Here is a 20,047-nt window from a genome sequence, read left to right as displayed (position 1 = left end):
TATCCAAGTGTACCTTTTAATGGATGGAAACAAAATCACGCCAGACCACTTCACAATCCAGATGGGCACCGTGTAATCGTGTACCAAATGTCAGTTGAGTTGTGTATGTCACACAGGAGAAGACCAGTGCACCTGTTCGTCCTAGGTACTCGCAATGTAAATGGAAAAAAAAGAATCACTAGACAGTGACAGGAATCATGGAGTTACAGTCTATGAACGACAACACCCGACAGCCCTTTGAAGAAGCGGCCAGGTGTTATATCTTTCTGTTGGTTGTGTAGACGGCTTTAGGAAATGTCTTGTGGGAAGGAGATGACCTCTAGAGGGGCAGGGCTGTTACAGGAGAGGGGAGGGGGACTGGTTGCTAATGTCCTTTGGTGAAGTTCAAGGCACAAGCACAACGCGCATGGTGTTGGTGTAACCAGAGCCTGGGCGCCAGCCTGTCACAACAATGACCACATCTCCAGACTTGAAGAACTTGCGGTACTTGCCTATGGACAGAGAAGAGTAAGTACAGAATTAGTGATAGATGTGGTGCAGGGAATCTACCAAACCATACTAATATGTAAACATAGGGAATTCTTCTATAGCTCTCTGTCACTCACTCTTCTTACTTTACTTTCCTGGCAAAATCCCCTTATTCGACTGATTTGAACTAAACCCATCAGCGATCAGATGGACCACTCACCAACTTCCATGGCAAAGTTGACACGCAGGTCAACATCCTCCGCCCAGACGTCATTGGCGGGCTTGGTGTAGAGGACGGGATAGATGCCACGGTACAGGTGGGCCTGGCGGGCGGTCTGGCCACAGCGGGTCACAGCGATGATGGGGGCACGGGGCCTGTACCTCGACAGCATGTGAGCAGACCTGCAGGTGTGGCAAGAACATGTTCCACTGTTCAATCAAACAATTCCTGTAAATACACAGCACTTAAAAAGGATCCAAAATGTTGGAAAATCATCGATTTAAGTGAATGCCACATTATGAAATCCACCCTCTGATTGTATGTTTTCTGTGTTGTGTGCTTGTACATGTGAACTCCCAAGTGGAGAGGAATGAACACGGAGTTAAATTTAACTGATAAAAATGTCAGGGTTCAGATCTCTAAAGGTCAGAGGTGGATCTCAGATTGTGAGTGCAGTGAAACTTCTTATGAGCACGGGGGTTCTGTTAGCAGTGAATGAAGAGACGATGTGGCACCCATTTCTTCCTATATACAGTATGTATGTATGTATGTATGTATGTATGTATATATATAAAATACACACACACACACACAAAATGCAATTTAGTTTTGTAGGATCCCTTCAACAAAAATGTGTGTATGTCCAACTCCTCAATGGAGCAGACCCTCTCCCATTTCATGACATGTTGCACCCTGCAAGCTATAGTATTTTCCAAAAGAAATTGGCTTCTCGCTACATTATAAAGAAACTTCCATTTCAAGTCTGTTTGGGTTCGAGCTTTAAAAATGAACTTTTTCCCCAACAGAACAACTGTATTTACTATCTGGATTTTCATCCAGAACGCCCAACACAACGTTTAAGGGTGTAAATTCAAAACAAATACCGAGCTGGCTTAGCCAGTCCTGGACCTTGGTCCAGAAGCTTGCCACATATGGGCAATAAAAAAACAAATGAATCTGGTCTTCCTCTTCCTCATGACAGAATCTGCATAGTGATGATTGTTCAATATTAAATCTGTTAAGTTGTTTTTAGTGGCGGTCATTTTATCAAATATCTTCAATTGAAAGATTCTGGAATAGGAATCAACTGTTTTACAAATTGTTGTGGAAAAATGTATGTATTGTATCCGTCCGTACCTGCCAGACTTGGTGAGCACGACGATGGCGCTGGCGCAGCACTTGAAGGAAGCCTCAACGGCACCGATAGCCACGGACTCGGTGGGGTCGCGGGTCAGGTGAGAGGTGCGGCGCAGCTCCTCGAACATCTGCCTGTGGAACATGGCTGCCTCGGCCTCGCGGGCAATCTGAACATGTGAAGACAAATACGAAATAAAAGAGAGGGAGAGAGTAGTGTCAGGTTTGCATCAAACACCTTGTTTATACCTACAGGAGTTAGTTTGTATTCTATAGAACAGGGGGTTTCAAAGTCTGAGACTGTGGGCAAGACCGAGCTTGGCCTCCCTGCCTATGAGATCATGATTATGTTGTTTGACTCCCATAGACACACAACAATTGAGCCAAGATAGCCTGATATACAGTATACAGTATATACTGTATTGCTGTTTGACATACAGACTCTGGGGAAAGTGGGAAAATGTGTCAATTTACAACTACCTGAACTATCGCTTTCACCAAATCACACACATTTAGGCTATTCTATGAGATCTCCTTTTAATAACTAATGTCATATTTGTTTCACTTCCATTCACTGAGCCTCCCCTGAAACTGCTTGGAGTCCCCCCAGGGAAGCCCGCCTCCCACTTTGAAAACCTCTGCTATAGGACAACCATGATGCACTAAATCTTATACCCCTTTCATACCGATGGTCCAACTACTAGGGTTATCCCCATGTTTATTTAGGGTATGAAAGGTTTAACCCGGGTTTCCCAGCCCGGGTTGGCGGCCCACCTCGACAGGCTCGGACAAGGGTTCATTTCAACCCGCCTTCAAAACCAGCAGTGGCTGTTAACTGGCACAGACTCACTTATGTAGTATGCGGAGCGCAGCGATTCAACGTCATATTTGAGTCTGGGGAGAGACTACCCGGGTTGTGACCCGGGTCCTATCTGAATTGTCATGACCAGGGATTAACCCGTGTTGACTGACTTGGTGTGAATTGACAAAAGAAGGGTTCGAAACATGGTCAATTAACCCTGGTCCAACCCTGGTTCTTGGTATGAAAGTGGTATAAGCTAAATGGAAGATGAATGTAAGGGTAAGAAAACACAGTTAACCAAAGGGTGGAGATATACTTGCTTTTAACTACACGTTCCCTTGATGGCGGCCTCGTGTATCCTGTGTTCCGTTTGGAGTGTGCATCAATTTGGATAGGGCGTGCCGTGCATGACCAACGCTCCAAGCGGACGCAGGATACGCACGCGAATGCATAGTCGACAGTATATCTCCACCCTACGTGCAGTGGTCTGCATACCTGAGAGCACACTGAGACCTGAGGCTAAACAACAGCGACGTCGCGGCCATGATGTCCAGGGACTGTTGCTGTGCAGTGCAGATCCTCAGACACATGCTGATTGAGCGATATGATCACACAGTTAACAGCAAAATGCAAGAGACACGAATGGATGACAGGTTTGGTAGCAGATGGATGGGGGGAGGGGTGGGGAAAAACAGGGACACACAAAGCAAGTTCAACATACATTATAATATACAAGCAGTTAGTAGAACCCAAGCCGAAACCCAAACATATGAAAGCTATTGTTTGTGTTATACTCATTCTGCATTATGTACAAAATATAACTCACACCATACAGCTTACAACACTAGATTTAAAGAATATCTCATAGAGTTGACATTTACTGCCTCGCGTCAAGAATCCAAAGTTAATTCCATTCATGTGTTGGTCAGTTGTACGTTGTCCATGCGTGGCGTGCACCTGGAAAATGACTGAACATAAAGACACACTGGGTGCATGTGACCAGATGGGGGCGCTCTCACCTTGTGCTGTGTGCGCACCGCCTCCAGGGGGTAATCTCCCTTGGCGGTCTCGCCGCTCAGCATGATGCAGTCGTTGCCGTCCAGGACAGCGTTGGCGACGTCACTGGCCTCGGCACGAGTAGGACGGGGCTTCTTGACCATGCTTTCCAGCATCTGGGGGACAACATCAAGAGAATGGGCCTTTTTCACAGCTGCCATTTTGTATCTAAAAGGCAGGGTAAAGACAGGTGCAACCATCTCACTAATTAGGGGCCCCAGCAATGGAACACCTAAATGGACTGGAAGTTGGAAACCCTAATTTATTAAGATATTGTTCATATGAAAAGACTAGTTGTGTTTTTTTGTCAATAGCTGACAGTTTCGACTGCTGCTTCCTGCAATCTTCCTCAGAGACGTCACGTGATGTTGCTGAACCCTAATTAATGTTTTGGTGCACCTGTGTTGCTTCCTGCCTTTTAACTCATTGAGTGCCAGCCACTTTTGGAGAACGGACGCTCCCAGTGCCAGAGTTTCAGAGCGTTTTCAGTGATTTCTCGAGGCCCACAGAATATTGTGTGATATTACTATGTAAACACCGAACACGCCCAAAGAACGATGAGACTCTCTTCTATCATTAGCAAAAAAAAGTTTATTGATATCATTTTCCGTTCTTTAGTTATGAGCCGGAGAAGATAGGTTGTTTTGAGCCAAAAGAGACGTTTCAAATTAGAAGCTGAGATAATTAGCCTTTTGTGAAATGAAGCATTTCAAGCATATTCACTGACTCTGAAGCTAATATTTTCTGATTTGACACCTCAAAAATAATTTCCTTCAATAAAACAGTGAAAACAAAGGAATTTTGTTTGGCAAAATAATATTTTTTAGCTGCAACCAGCAGCGCTGGCCCCTGCGTGCGCTGCTGGTTGCAGCTTCTTGCTGGTCTTGATTTACTGCTGGTGGGCATCAGATATTCTAGCTTGTGTTGCCAATCCTGTCCTGCTGTCTGGGTCTGTCTGGGTCGGTGTTGTATGCTGCCCTGCGTGCCCCCCCCCCCCCCCCCCCCTCAACTGCAAACCCCTCCTCCGTCCGTGGGTGTGTCTCTGGTGGCTCTCTGCTGAGTTTGCTCTGCACTGAAAAGTGCGCTACATCCAGCTTTTTCACAGCGTTCCGCGTGTATTTGTTACCGGCTCCCATCGCTTCCAGTTGAGAATAATAACAACTCCACAACTAATCATGCGGATGGGCTATCGCAGCGGACACGGAGGGGCTCAATTGTGGCAGCAGATTGGCTGCTGCAGGCACAGCTAACGTTATGCTTCATGCATATCGATGCATATCGATGCATACCGATGCGATTTCCGTTTCCCCATGACTTCTTCTCTCTTTTTTCCTCGCCTTTCTCTAATCTGGAGAGCACTGTCGCCACCTAATGGGTCCCTAAAATAGCTTTTACACATTCAACATCCACCATACTTTCACAGGAGATGGATCTGGCTTTGATCCACGTCCCACCGTCAAAAAACGCAATTGACGACAATCGTCGTCATTGGCACTCTACGTTAGTATTCGAATTGACGACAATTGTCGTCATTGGCACTCAATGAGTTAAACACCAAATGGCTGCTGTGAAAAAAGGCCTATGACTGCACAGGCACATTTAGAGAACGACTGCACAGGCACATTTAGACACTTTTTTACAGCGCGCCACAGGGATTCTATTCTGTCAACGAGTCCTCTTACTGATAATGTCACGGACCTGTGTAGCACAGGTGATGGGTTTGCCGATCCTGGTGCAGCGGCCGGTCATCATCTTCTGGGCGAGGAAGACCTTCTCTGTTGGGATCTCAATACCCAGGTCGCCGCGGGCAACCATGATACCGTCGCTAGCCTCCAGGATCTCGTCAAATCTACAGAGCAACGAGATCACGGGATGAAAAAACTCTGTGCAGCAGAAATGATCGACGGGTTCAGATCGGTCCGTTGGTCATCCACCCACCTGCGCACACCCTCGTGGTTCTCCAGCTTGCTGATGATCTTGATGTCCTTGCCCTTCTCGCCCAGCACCTTCCTGACGGCCTGCACGTCAGCCGCCTTACGGATGAAGGAGGCGAAGACCATGTCGACGCCCTGCTCCACACCGAACTGCAGGTCCTGAATGTCCTTCTCTGACACAGCGGGGAGGTCCACAGCCGCTCCGGGCAGGTTGACACCCTTCTTGCTGCCCAGCATACCGCCATTCTCGATCTCACACATCAAGAAGTTGGCGCCTTACGATGTACAGAATGAAGATAAGCTTGATTTCCACCATATTTTAGCATAAAGATGAAAACAAAAACAAAACAGTCCAGTCTATCTGTATGCATGGACAGACAGACCGGATGGAACAAACTTCCTTACCAACTTCCTTAACCTTGAAGGACATGAGACCATCATCAATGTAGATGTGGCTTCCGAGCTCCACGACCTTGGTGATGTTTTTGTAGTCGAGCCACAGTGTTTTCTCGTCACATTTGTCCATGAACGCGTCGTCATAAGTGACCTTGATGGTCTCGCCCTTCTTCAGCTCAACCTCAGCAGTGTCGCTCTAAACAAGACCAGGAGAGAGTTGTTATTTGTGCACAAGATCCAAATCATCAATACAGTTCATAACATTGGAAACAGGCTCATACTTGAGAAAGCGGGCCTTAAAGCTTTCCTTATCTAGCTCTATTTGGCTATACAGTAACTCACTCCCTTGACGAGTCCAGTCCTGATTTCTGGTCCCTTGGTGTCCAGAGCGATGGCCACTGGTCTGTATTCAGGAGTGCCAGGTCCAAAGCTCTCACATGCCTCACGGACGTTCTTGATGGTCTCAGCATGGTACTGTATGGTACATTATCAGGCATTAGACAAGTGTTCTAATTTACACTTACGTTTATGAAGTAATCACATGGCAGCCGACATGTCATCTGAAATACCTGAGCATCACAATACTATTTAGTTCAAAAAGGTACACATCATGAGATAAACATGAAAAAAATAAGATGCGTTATCAAAATATTGCGGGATAAAAAAGACATTTCGGCACACAGTCAGGTAAAAAGAAAAACAGTAGTGAATACTACAATAACAGTACTGAATATTAAAATATACTGTACCCAATATAGCATCAAAAGTGAAAAAATTATTAAACCACACTCAAATTAATAACTCATTAACTCAAATCAACTCTCAATAACTGTCAAACTATTCATCATTCATCTAGTTTGACAGTTATTGAGAGTTGATTTGAGTTAATGAGTTATTAATTTGAGTTAGTGTGGACCAGTGATGTCACTGGTCCACACTTTAACACTCAATAACTGTCAAATTAAATGACAGACTTCAAAACAGTTTACAGTTTTCTGATATACTACTGATGTTCTAATGATACAAAGCTGGTTGAAAATGGGCAGAGTGTTCCTTTAACAGTAAGTCATTATTAATAATAATGATTCTTAATTTAGGCAGACGGGGGTTACGTTGTTGGGGGTAAATGTGTCAAACAAAGAGGAACATTGAGTTGCCACAGCAGCAGGATAGGAGGGGGACAAACTTGGTAGCACACACTGGACAGTACAGCTTACGTTACTACTATGCAATAAATCCTGACTAGGCAACTGCGACACATGTTGGGCACATGACACTTTGGAAAGCTCGGTGAATATAAATAGCCTCACAAAGACTAACGAGGCATTCAATGAATAGTTGTCATAAGGTTTGACCAACAGCCAGATACAAATAGAACTTCTATAAAAATCCAATACTATCCACTGGCATTACATGGGTGTACTAAAGGCATGCAACATATTAAACATATTATTATTGAACATTGAGTACTGTCTTCAGGCAGTAACGAATGCCTTGCCCATGTTGGTCTCACTGAATACAGTCGACACTGTTGCTATGAGGCTCATACACAGAGAAGACTATTTATAGCTGTAGCGACAACTGACACACCAGTGAGACAAAGGTCAAATTTCATCTGCCCTTCTCATAACAAAATGCTTATTCATTTAGTGTTATGGATTATTATTATTTTTACTTTCATGTATGTGGTCGATGACAGATATGAGGGCAAAGGCTGAAATAGACACACTATAGTTTATAAGACTGACTTCTTTCCTGCTGTGCTTTACTTCATATCGTTGTCAACCCTGAAGTGGTGCCTACAATTCTCTACCACACCATTGCACAGGCAGGCCATTCAAGAGTCAGTCTGAGCGTCGAGTTGCACCGAAATGAACTAATCACTGCTGTTAACCTTTGAAGGGCAACGATTAAAATATCAAAGGTAACTGTGCGTAACCATACTACAGCTGGTGACAGGTCTCTAGGCTCATTCATTCTGACACTCGGTGGAAAAGGTAAAGTGTGAAGGGGAGAGAGGTCGTCTAAAAAGTCAGTTCAAACATCGAATATGATCTATGATGCAGCTGGCTGGACAAGCCGCAACATATAGAAGACACTGGTGCCCCCACTGAGGGCCAAATACGAGCTCACAGATCAACTTGCATCCCACTGACAGTTAGAAGGGTGCAAGTGTCACGTTACACGGGCTGTCCCCGTCGCACCGTTATATGCAGGAAGCTTAGTAAATCATATTCAGGCACCGCCATTGAAATGGATGATTTTTGTGTCGTTTCCTCATCCTGCACTGACCTCGTGTGTGCCGTGAGAGAAGTTCATTCTTGCAATGTTCATCCCAGCCTTGATCATTTCCTTGGACATGTCCACAGAACGGGAGGCGGGTCCTGCATGGAGACGGGCGAAAGAAGGGAGCTTTTACCGACAACAGATACAGGACTAAAGCATATATGGATAATAAAGACGCACTAATACCGAGATCTTTTTGAATAAAGTGCCAGTGTAACATCAGACACGGAATCAGTGGTGTTTGGGAATGGAGTCTGTACCGATGGTGCAGATGATGCCGGTGTTGCGAGACACCGCGGGCTCGGAGTCGATGTCCAGCAGGCACATGTGCTCCAGGTGGGTGTCAGCCATGGCAGCATGCAGCTGCTGCGTGTGGATGATGGCAGAGCCCGAATCCTTTGATTTCATCATGATTGAATCAGTGTCTGCGGGAAAAGTCCTGGAGAGACACAAAGGGAAACAATGGTTACAGTTAGGACATATTTAGCATCTGGTTGAAAAATCGTCACCTCTGACAGAATAGCATAGACATTTTTTGTTTTGTTTTTACATTTCCGGTCAATGCTTGGGGTTTGTCATCTTTATGGTGACACACCTGGTGAATTATTGGCTCTAGTTATAGTATTAAAGAGCACAGAAACGGCTACAGAATATTGAATGATTGTGAACACATTAATATCGTGTGTTCAGAAAGTCCATCCAAGGAATATGAAATGAGGATCAATTCATTCTCTCAATGGGAAAGTAAATGCTTAAGATGAAAGTGCAACCTCTCCATGGATGGCCCAGTGAATTATTTTAAACCTCTATGAGCCAAGAGTGGAAAGTGGATGTGGCAAGCTGACCGAACAGCCTGTGCAGACTAGAGCAACAAAGACAGTATGTGCCTGCCTGCCTGCCTGCCTGCCTGCCTGCCTGCCTGCCTGCCTGCCTGCCTGCCTGCCTGCCTGCCTGCGTGACTGCACACTAACGCATTCCAGTGGGACTTGTGCAGCAAGAGGAGCCGGCCACTTTTGACAGAGAAAGGTGATTCACACAAAAATAACTTCAGAACCGAAGGGGGGGGGTAGCCTACTGAAAACTGTATCTATAAAGCCTACGCTACGAATGTTAGCAGCCGGTTGAAAATCTAAACATTCTGCAACACATGACAAGAGTAGAGAAAGTGGCAGCAAGCAAGCTCAAAGTCAAGTATGACAATGGCAACACATGACAATACAGAGTTATCAGAACTTATCTCTTGCAGGCAGTGGGCTACACCTACCTGCCTGCAAGAGATAGATGCATGCCAGTTTTCCGTTTAGAGGAAGCAACGTGTTCCCGACAATAAAAGGGACTAGCTCATTACTGTTTATTTCATTGTATAGGAGAAAGTTAGAAACGTAAAAGTGCAACACAACAAACATTTGCTCGCTTTTGTGACAAATTAATTCTGCAGTAACGTTATTGGTCTAGGTAACGTAGCTTGAGTTTGTAAATTGAGTAATCAACGTTAGCATAATATTTTATTGTGATTTGAAAATACGTTTTTGTTATGAACTCGATAATTAATGCAGTCAATAATTTAGATTAGTTAATTAGTCAAATAGTATCTACACAATCCATGAAAAGCCTTTCCTCTGCCAAAAAGTTCAATTGTTCAGTCCACCTGTTGATGCCAGGCTGCTACTCACCTACTGGGGGAACTTTGCAGGGGACCAATGCACCCACGTCGGCGCTTGCGCGCTGGTTTTATTCCCCCAACTAACCGGGACTACTTTCCTGTCTGAACAACCAGTATGCATCCGCCATAAGGATATAGGGCGGGACACTCATGCTCTGACTATCGCTATGTGTACAATGAATTAAGCACACATTTATCTTGTATAAATTGTTTTTTATTTTACTTGGCATGATGAATCACAGTTCAATCCCGAATTTCCAGATAAACCACAGAATTATTACAAATATTGAGGGAGGATACAGCACAGATGTGAGTGTTGTTCGCCTGGCCAATCACAGAGCTTTGCTGTGGTCTAAACATGAGCCTGGCAGGGTCATCAAAATGAAAAATGTGTTTCAGTGGCTCACACTAAATTATGGTTTACAGCCAAGTGTGACACTGGTTGGTTCATTATGGGATTAAAACATAGGCCTACAAATATAATAATCAAAAAAGGCCCCAATGTGCATCACAACACATCAAACACACACATACATTTATATTATATATATTATAAGATGCGTGTGAGGACATGTGCTGACTGTATTCATTCCCTGACCTCTAACCCCAACCTCCACCCTAACAGAAACCTAATCCTAACCGTAAATCGAACCTTCACTTTTCCTCCAACTCTAAACCAAAGCCATAAACAGAAATATGTCAAATGTTAATGTCAATATATCAAATGCCATCGCTTTTGGAATTTTCCCTTATCTGTATGCATGCAAGGACCTTAAAAGTACAGATACCCCCCCACACACACAGACCCCGAGCCCCCTGACCCCAACACACACACCCACACCCACACACACACACACACACACACACACACACACACACACACACACACACACACACACACACACACACACACACAGACCATTTTGGAACTCAGTAGGGGAGGTATGGTGTGTCTGCATTTCTTTTGCAGTCATAATGTATGGCAGCCTTCATGCATACACTGTATAGAGGAGATTAGCTTGAGACAGTATTTTGAAGGCAGGCAAATAAGTGCAATTAAGCACAATAACAACACGTATTCCTGGTCAGGATATGATGTTCACCTGATGCAATTAAATTAATCAGCTACACTGGTACACATAATTATGTACATGCTCAAATAAAACAAATATATGAACAAAACGAGTCTGATGGGGCATAAAATAAATGCATTTCCGTTTCATTGTTTGTTTATTGGATACATTCTGTTGATTTATGTGTAAAGGGTTAATGACATAATTTATGGCTGCATTCTCTCATGGTATATTTTAAGAGTTGAGTCACTAGGAGATGGCCTTGGTAGGGATAGCACATATGACATGATGGCCAACACAGTTAGGACATACTGTACCACAGCATAAAACTAGATCCACTCCAACCCCACCCGGTAAGCCTGCTCAACAGCCATGCATACTATGCTTTAGCCTACAGCAGGTGTGCCCAAACTTTTTTAGGATGAGAGCTACTTACAAAAAATGAAACTAGTCGCAAGCTACTTCTTTTCCCCTTGTCCCCCAAAGTACATATTGAGCCCATTTTAACTATGATTTATTTATTATTTAATGTAATGATACTGTACACTTATACATGAGTGGGATTTAGCTCACCATTGTCGCCAACATCAACGTATGAGACTTCATTTGATAACACTTTACAATACTGTAACACAAAAAATGGGTAGTTATTGAGGAAGTAGTCAGGAATGAACCATTAGTTCATGAATAGTTAATGATTAGTTCATGAATAGTTAATAGGTAGTTCCTTAATGGTAGTTACTTAAGAACTGACCATTAGTTACCATGTTAACGAACCAGTAAGTAATGATTACTTCCTTAAAAATATGTTTTTTCTTATTTTTTTCTTTCGCTTTTTTTTGTCCAAATATTGGACACTGTACACAGTACACCCCTGTGTCGAAAGTGGCAGCACAAACGATATATGCACACGCTCAGGAAGACCTCCCCTATCACATCACACTAAAAACAACATGGCAGGCCGTCAAACCCACCCAGAGGTCACTCATAAATAAACCCACCCAGAGGTCACTCATAAACCCACCCAGAGGTCACTCATATTGACATTTCTGTACAAATATTGATCACTGTACACCCCTGTGTCGAAAGTGGCAGCGCAAACGATATATGCACGCGCTCTGGGAGAAAGGCCGGTGTAGATTTGCCTCCTTGCCGGGACCTGCACCCCCTCGCGGGAGCGCGCACTTCTCCCCTCCTACTCTTCCATTTTACCGCACTGGACTCTGTCAGTTTTCTATCAGATATAGGGGTGTCCAGTTATGGAACAATATTTATCATCTTGTATCCCAGTCCAAATCTCTCAATCATTTCAAACACAAATTTAAGATCTATCTGATGAACCTAACTTAATTCTACCGCCCACATATACCCTTTCACACAGCACACCCACACCTTTTTATGTTTTTCTTTTATTATTATTAGTTTTATTTCTGTTTTTAATTTATTGATTGTGTATTGATAAGAGGTGACATCATGTTTACAAGCCCTCTCGGGTTTTTTAGATGTTCACCTGCACAATATGTAGGCAAATGTTTATGTTTGTTATATTATGTTTTAAATGAGTGCAAATAAATAAACTAAAGCTAAACAGAGCCTGCCTGCTTGCTTGTTTCACATAGGGATCGGGTTATGGAGTTTTAACGCAGGTTCAGACAGGATGATCTTGATCCTCACCGGTTCCACAGTCACTGCACTTCTCCTGCTTGCTCACCTGTTAACCTGTCAGCTTCCTGGTGATAATTGAATAATCAGTGGTTGCCTCCCAGTTTCCCATAAGCCAATAGCATAGCAACACATCACCTCATACACCTTTGCTCACCTGCACTTCTAGCCTATCACATTGTGGCACTCCCCTTTAGGCAGCCTATCACATGGTTGCTGTGTGCATAAATATGCTTTTCTGTGTCTCATTCAGTCTCTCAGTCTAAACCCTGCTGGTTGACGCACACCCACCACCTCCCCGTCTCCGCCAAGTTCCTTGATCCATCAGTCATCAAGAGCTTTCACCAGCACCAGTATCCTGACTCCACAGGGGGGTATATATGGCTGTGCTGTTCGAGCTGACCCAGCTCGATCTCGATATCTCCCTGTGGTGTCAAGCTCCAAAGACTAACTAACTTTCTCATCATAATATTCTGTAAAGATCATTCATCATTATAATAAAATCATTGTTTATTCATCAAGTCTCCTGATTGAAACAGCGAGCGAGAGCAGAAGGGGAGGGTGCAAAGCAAGCAGCCTACTTTTTGTAGGCGTGTATTATCCAATGATGTGATAACCCTGAAGTCTAATTGATGTACTCATTTATCATATCTGTCTTTATTTATATTTGTACAATGAAAATTATTTAATTTATAGCCAACTCAATGCTTGTTTGATGTCAGCTCACCTGTACTTGTGCTGTTCTTGTTTTAGCATGTATTTATTATTATTTAAAAATCAAAATTAATAAAAAAAAAAAAAAAAAAAAAGTCCTTGAAAAGCGTTATACAAGTCCCATGTATGTATATCTACCGATATATATATATAATATATAATATATATATATATATATATATATATATATACGGTATATATATATATATATATATATATATATATCTGTATATATGTATGCAATTCCTTATGATTATGATTGGTTCGATATTATTATTATAACCTTGGGGTGGTCACCCCAAGTGGAGTCACGTGGACTTCCAATGGGGTCCCCTAAAAAAAGTAGCCTATAGCTGTATGTAATTCACCATGCCAAGTCAAAATAGCCTAACATATCAGGAGACTGTTAACTCTATGCAATTCAGTCTGTCACTCTAAAACAGCCTATAATCTCATATGGTAACTGGGCTTAACCCTATACTGTCCCACAGATAAAATCGACAGGGGGTGCGAGATTCGGCAGGGTGGTTTTTGCTGAATATTCTTTCGAACGAACTACAGCCACTAGCTGCTATGGTTCTTGCATGAAACTGATCACAGCTAGGTCTGTGGTTTATCTTTTGTAATTGGGTCATTATTTCTGGAAAGAGACATTGCTGGTGAGTTTTTCTAATCTATGTGTGAGTGCCATCCGGGTCTATTGGTATTGAGAATAGAGAATTAAGGCAGACATCAGGGCCGATATCTCCAAAACTCAAGAGACAACAAACACAAAATGTAGATGGATAAATAGCACTGCAGGTAAGAAGAAAAATGTAATTTCGATTTTAGGGTGAGCTGTTCCTTTAAACATGTATGTACATTTCATAGTGGCATGGAGATTTAACAATGGTGGTACAAAAGAAATCTAAAGTGGCCACTGGGGGCTGGCCTTTGTTGAAGTGGTTCTATATTTTATGATCCATCATTTTCAGACTATGGAGTTTCAGATAGTGACATGTAGATTTAAGTCCCTCTGGCCCCCCGCAAACTCCGCCCATGGCAGAAAGCAGTTGCTGCTGCAGGACATGCTTGCCCCAGCATGGACCTCCCAGCACTGAATGCATGCTCAGTGCATGCGTTCAGTGCGTGCACTGACCTCTGGCACAGCCAATCAGCTCACATCAATTAAGGGCACAGCCAATCAGCTCACATCAATTAAGAACTATATATATGGTACTCCCAATTGAGTGGCTCTCAGTGCGCATTCTGCGCAACAATACCTGACACATTTGCATCATGGACCCTGCCCTGTACACCGACATTTTGCTCTACAAAACCCACGGCAAATATGAGGGGAAGAGCAAAGCCGAAAACAGTTCTCTTCGCCGTAAAGCTGCGCAGTACACGGTTGAAGGTTAGTATCATGTAAGGGGCTCAGGCTTTCTACACTAGTATCTTCACCTAAGATACTATAGTCTGGATGGAGAGCACGTGCAATGATGTATAGGCAACGTAGTTGAACAATGAGTCTTCTGGTAGACATGACCACCAGGGCCTGTAGCCTATTGGCTCATGGTGACCAACTTTGATGCATAAAATCTGTACCGATGTGGCCTCGAGGTCTGTAACAGCGTGCGTGGCCTTGTGTGAAATGGTGTGAGGCCGCATGCATGGCACACCCACAAAAAAATCACAGGCAGACGTAATTTGAGTGAGACTTAAACATTTTTTTTGAAAGTTAATATATTGTCTAATTAAAATAATTTTTCATTTTAAAATTCGAAATTAGTTTTTGTAAAAAAGTCAATCACGTCACGTGTACATGTGATCCACCGTGCGTAATTACGCACACGCAAAAGCCTGTCCATGCAGTTAATTGACAGAGGATGTTCCCCTTTTTTCTTGAAAGTCTGCGTTCCTGATGTCATATAAGTCCCCAATAATGTTGTTTTAATACTCGTATAGTGTTCACGAGTGTGCATTTGAGGAGATGACAGTTTAGATTTCAATATGTTAACAAGGCATCTATCGATGCTGTGTGGCTTTTTTGATTTGGTTAATTAGTTGATTTTACACGTGTATATGGCAAACAGTTGGATTGAGTTGCTTCTTGTGCAGATAAATGTATCTTACACCTTTATTTTAGTCAGCATTCTAGCCAAATTTGAGAGGAGGGGAGGGGGCAGAGAGGAGATGACTTGAGGGAGCTAGAGCGCAGTGCGCAGATCAAAGCGCCTCTTAACAAGCAGATGTTGGTGCCGTGTGGACATAGGCTACCTTTATGTAGGTAAACTGTGACACTTCACTTGCGATCAATTATTGTTTGCCTCATTGAATGAGTTGATCTGAAAATAGGTCAGTAAACTCTCTGCCTCATTTTAAAGAGGTGTATTGTATTGGCAATTATGTGCGTAATCATTAGTTACTGATTAGGAGTAAGGTTTCTTGGGCTTGTTTTAGTGTGAATTGTGGCTGACAACAATCTGTATCTGTTCGGTTCTCCCATTAAAGCGCATAATTGAGAAAAGTGCCTCAGTGCAATCCTGACTCATTACAAATAAGCTCTCATTTCAGACCAACAAGCTGAGGGGAAAGATTGGTTTCCTCTACAGAAACAAGTCTGTTTTTCTCTATTTAGTAGAAAGGCCATTGTGCAATCTCTAATAATGTCTGTCTTTGATTATGGTGATGTAGGCCTACTATGCTTCACTGTCCACACTGAAGCCTCTTGATGCAGGAGCCTATTTCACAGTGCTCCTTGTATTTTATATGAAAAAGTGGGTTGGCCTTCTCTTACCATTTGTAGAGATCGGCATTGTAATTTATTTGTAAGGCCTAGTGTGTTAAGCTTCCATTCCATTTGTCTTCTTCACTTTAGTTTTAGTGCTTCAGGATATCAGACACATTCGATTGGTCACTCCATGTATGAATAGTGAGTCAGGAAAGACAGCTTTCATCTTTTACAGTATGCTGTATGATGAAACAAGATTCAGACTCTCAAACTGGACCGACTGTTCTCCATATTCATTCAGAGCACTACTTGAGGATGTTTTACATAGACTTCTTATTTGTCTGCACCTGTGATTTGAGTGTTTTATTGTTTTATATGATGCAATCTTATTCATGATTTTAATTGTTTTAATTGTGGTATGCACTAATCAGGGCGTCCTTGAAAAAAAGAGCGTCCTCTCAATGGTCCGAAGGGGTCAGGATTCATGAAAACGTGCCGTAAACAATTCTCCCATAAACCAAATATGTCTTCTTTAATTATTCTAGTTCCGAGTTAGGTGTTCAAAAATGTTAAATTGTGTCCCACCCTCTAGACGAAAGCATATGAGAATCTACTTGCAGCCCTCGAAGAGGAACGTAAGGACATCGAGGCCCGAATTGACGCAAAGAAGTAAGAAACCTCACATTACAACTCTGTGCTGTGTTTGTCGTATATAGTGCATGGGCCAGACCAGATATCGGTACTAGGGATGTTCATCAATTGTCGAAAATCGATAATTGATCGTTAAGGATTGGAATCGATCCTGTGGAATTTGGATCGATTTTGTTATTATGTAACACAAAAAAGTGTTACAGATAATATTCTGTTTGGGGGGAAAATGTGATTGAATGGCCATTGGATAAAATGTTGACACATAAAAAAAGAAAAAGCAAGCTACTTTTTTCATCGCAATGACAATTTTGCCGCACCACATGAGAGAGAGTGAGAGCTGACATTTTGTCACCACTAGATGGCGGCAACGCCTTCTATTATGTGTAAAATGTGACTTACTCTGTAGGGTCTGAGGTTTTGCTGTGAGTGACAACATAAGAAAGATAATAAAGTATATTAATTAATTGATAATACAACAAAATAACAATTAAATCCAACCACAATTAAATCCTAACAATTACTAATTACATATCTCCAAATGGTGTTCGGCCACCTATGCTGTTTTACGTGCGATCGGGCTGAAACCTTCAGGGTGTGTAAAGGGCATCTGTGCGGAGCTGGATTTTTTAATTACACTAATTAGCTAAAGATGTGATGTCATCAGTGATGATGTCAAAAGTGGTGTCATATGGGCACACACACAATCACACACAGACATACACGGAGGCATTGTGACAAAACTGATCAGTGATGTCACACAAGGAGGCATTGTGACAAAACTGATCAGTGATGTCATAGGGGGGCACACACACACACACACACACACACACACACACACACACACTGATGATGTCATCAGTGATATAATGGGGCACACACACACTAAACTCTTGTCACCAGGCTCTTCTCTGGGAGAAAGAGCCTGGTCTCCGTTTACAAGGAATATTGTCACTCGGCCTGTTTCCGGCCTAGACCCCGCCCTAGACAGGAAACAAGCAGCGGAAACAGAATAAGAAAATAAAACGGCAAACAACAAAACAAAAGATGGACGTGCTAAACAAAGTTTTTGAAGAAGTTCTTGAAGAAACATCGCGGATTCACAATATCACATATTTTAAGCCAATACAGATGCTTTGCATCAGACAATTATTCGAGGGAAGAACCTCGCCGCGTCAAGCTAACGGCAACAAAGAAGATTTTTTGGCACACTTGTTTCCGGTACTGTTCCCGTTTCCTTGGTTTACGCCCCCAAGGCCAAAAGCGGTGTAAAGCGTGCCCAGACTACACACACACACACACACACACACACACACACACACACACACACACACACACACACACACACACACACACACACACACACACACACACAAGGAGGCATTGTGACATCACTGATGCAATGCAATTTTGTGAGCAACACACACACACACACACACACACGCCAATAGGGCAGGCGAGGCCATGGAGCAGTCGAGCGCGGACGGTAATCATAAATTACCAAAGCTGCAATGAAGATTGATTGATTGATTGATAGATTGATTGATTGATTGATTGATTGAAGATTTTATTGAGAATGAACATAATAGTAAAATTACCACCGCTCATCCGGTATCAGACTTTGCTGAGGTGCTGGAGCTTAAAAGTATCAAGATGAATGAAAAAAGGAAATATCTTCTTTATTGCAAGCTTTCGGTCATAGACCTTCTTCAGGCATAAGACAGGTAACAAGTGAATACAGCCTATAAAGGTTCAGACAATCGTCACTTGATTAGCCAATGTATTGAGAATGAACATACAATGCCAACATCATATACACATCAGCCCACCCGTAACAAAATGATTCACGCAAAAAAGCTGATAGCTTGTTTCCATTGCGGTCCATAATAATAATGTCTCTGTGGAATATGTAGCCTACTGGTGCATGTAATGTATGTAAGAGTGTATGGTATGGTATGGTGCACACCACGCGGGAAGGGGGGGGGGGGGGGGGGACATAGGGAAAATAAAATCGATGAAATAAAAAAAAAGATGAAGTAAACTAAAGGAAAATGTATAGATAATTTACACAGCACAGCAAACAATTGGTAGCATGAAGGATTGACAGGAGGCCAGCCAGCATCTTTGTTCTCAAACTTTTGCCACAAGAGAATAAGGTGAAATGATAGGCTACTGCATGCTCTCACATGAACAAACAGAGGACTCATATCCACACACTTCTGCATTCCATAGCATGGGTCCCTAACATTGCAACTACAATTTGTGCCCTATGGTCTTAGTCTAAGATAAACCATAGAAATTGTAGTTCCAGTGTTAGATTCCTCATGTTAGGATCTGCAGAAGTGTGTTTTAGAAATTGTCATTTCTCCTAGTAGTGTTTATTATTCTGATATTCATCGCCATTTGACCTCACTCCCTGATCTGAAAGAAAAGAAGAAAACAAGATCAAAGCCTCCGTACTACATGAATCACAGTGGCCCCATTACGCTAAAAATCCTGATTGCAGAACCAGAACAAGACGGGATTGTGAATAATATAAGCTAGAGTGAAGATACTGGTATCGTAAGAAACTAAAGACCTAAGGCATCTATTGGTACCAACCATGTCATTTTCAAAGGGGTCCCTTGATGTGACATCTCTCGCCTCAAGATATCTGAATGAGAACGCTCTCCTGAGAGGAGAGAGGGGATACACTCACAAGTCACTCAGAATTAGACCAGTTAAGTGACTTCAATGTGTGTGTGGTCTTTCCTCTCTTTCATCTCTCTCTATCTCTCCCTCTGTTTCGACATCAGTTCTCCCTTGTGGGTGATAGGTGAAGTTTCCTGTTACTGTAATTACAATACAAAGCATATTTGCTTGATATATACATTACAACCGGCTGAACAACTGAACCACGATGACTTGTTTGTTTTACAAGAGCAGGGATTTGTTTTTTAGTTTGTGACCTGTTGGATCTGTGCTCCCTGAATATCCCCTCAGCTACTGCAACAGATAGCCTACTGCACAGAGACGACTGGTTTCACCATATTAAGAACCTACAGTATGATGCTCGTTTACCTTGTACGTTTGTTTGTTGCATTCTATTCTGTTCTATTCTATTCTACTCCAGTCTAATTGGATTTTCAGAATCATTCATGCTGGCAAGTGGCAAACACTTATGACAAATACTATTGTTGATCTTGAAGAAGGCCGTAGGGGCCGAAACGTCTTACGGCCACTCGTGCCTTAAGTAGATTAGATTGAGTAAAGCACTTGTTGGGGGAAGACTTGCACAG

At 42.7% G+C, this 20,047-nt stretch overlaps 1 protein-coding gene across 1 annotated transcript; it reads right to left on the bottom strand.

Moving 5' to 3' along the window:
• Positions 1–24: 24 nt before the first annotated feature.
• On the bottom strand, positions 25–9,982 carry LOC310800583 (pyruvate kinase PKM-like). Its single transcript, XM_083663204.1, has 11 exons — positions 9,970–9,982; positions 8,557–8,735; positions 8,303–8,394; positions 6,353–6,484; positions 6,020–6,206; positions 5,619–5,889; positions 5,379–5,529; positions 3,644–3,796; positions 1,826–1,992; positions 689–870; positions 25–491 (listed from the first exon to the last, which is right to left on the bottom strand). Exons 2-11 carry the CDS (start codon positions 8,705–8,707, stop codon positions 385–387), a joined length of 1,593 nt encoding a protein of 530 aa, XP_083519330.1. The 5' UTR covers positions 8,708–8,735; positions 9,970–9,982; the 3' UTR covers positions 25–384.
• Positions 9,983–20,047: the final 10,065 nt, after the last annotated feature.

This window comes from Poromitra crassiceps (genome assembly GCF_964638095.1).
Source record: "Poromitra crassiceps genome assembly, chromosome: 30".
Classification (NCBI taxonomy): Eukaryota; Metazoa; Chordata; class Actinopteri; order Beryciformes; family Melamphaidae; genus Poromitra; species Poromitra crassiceps.
This window is presented reverse-complemented; position numbering and strand designations above follow the sequence as displayed.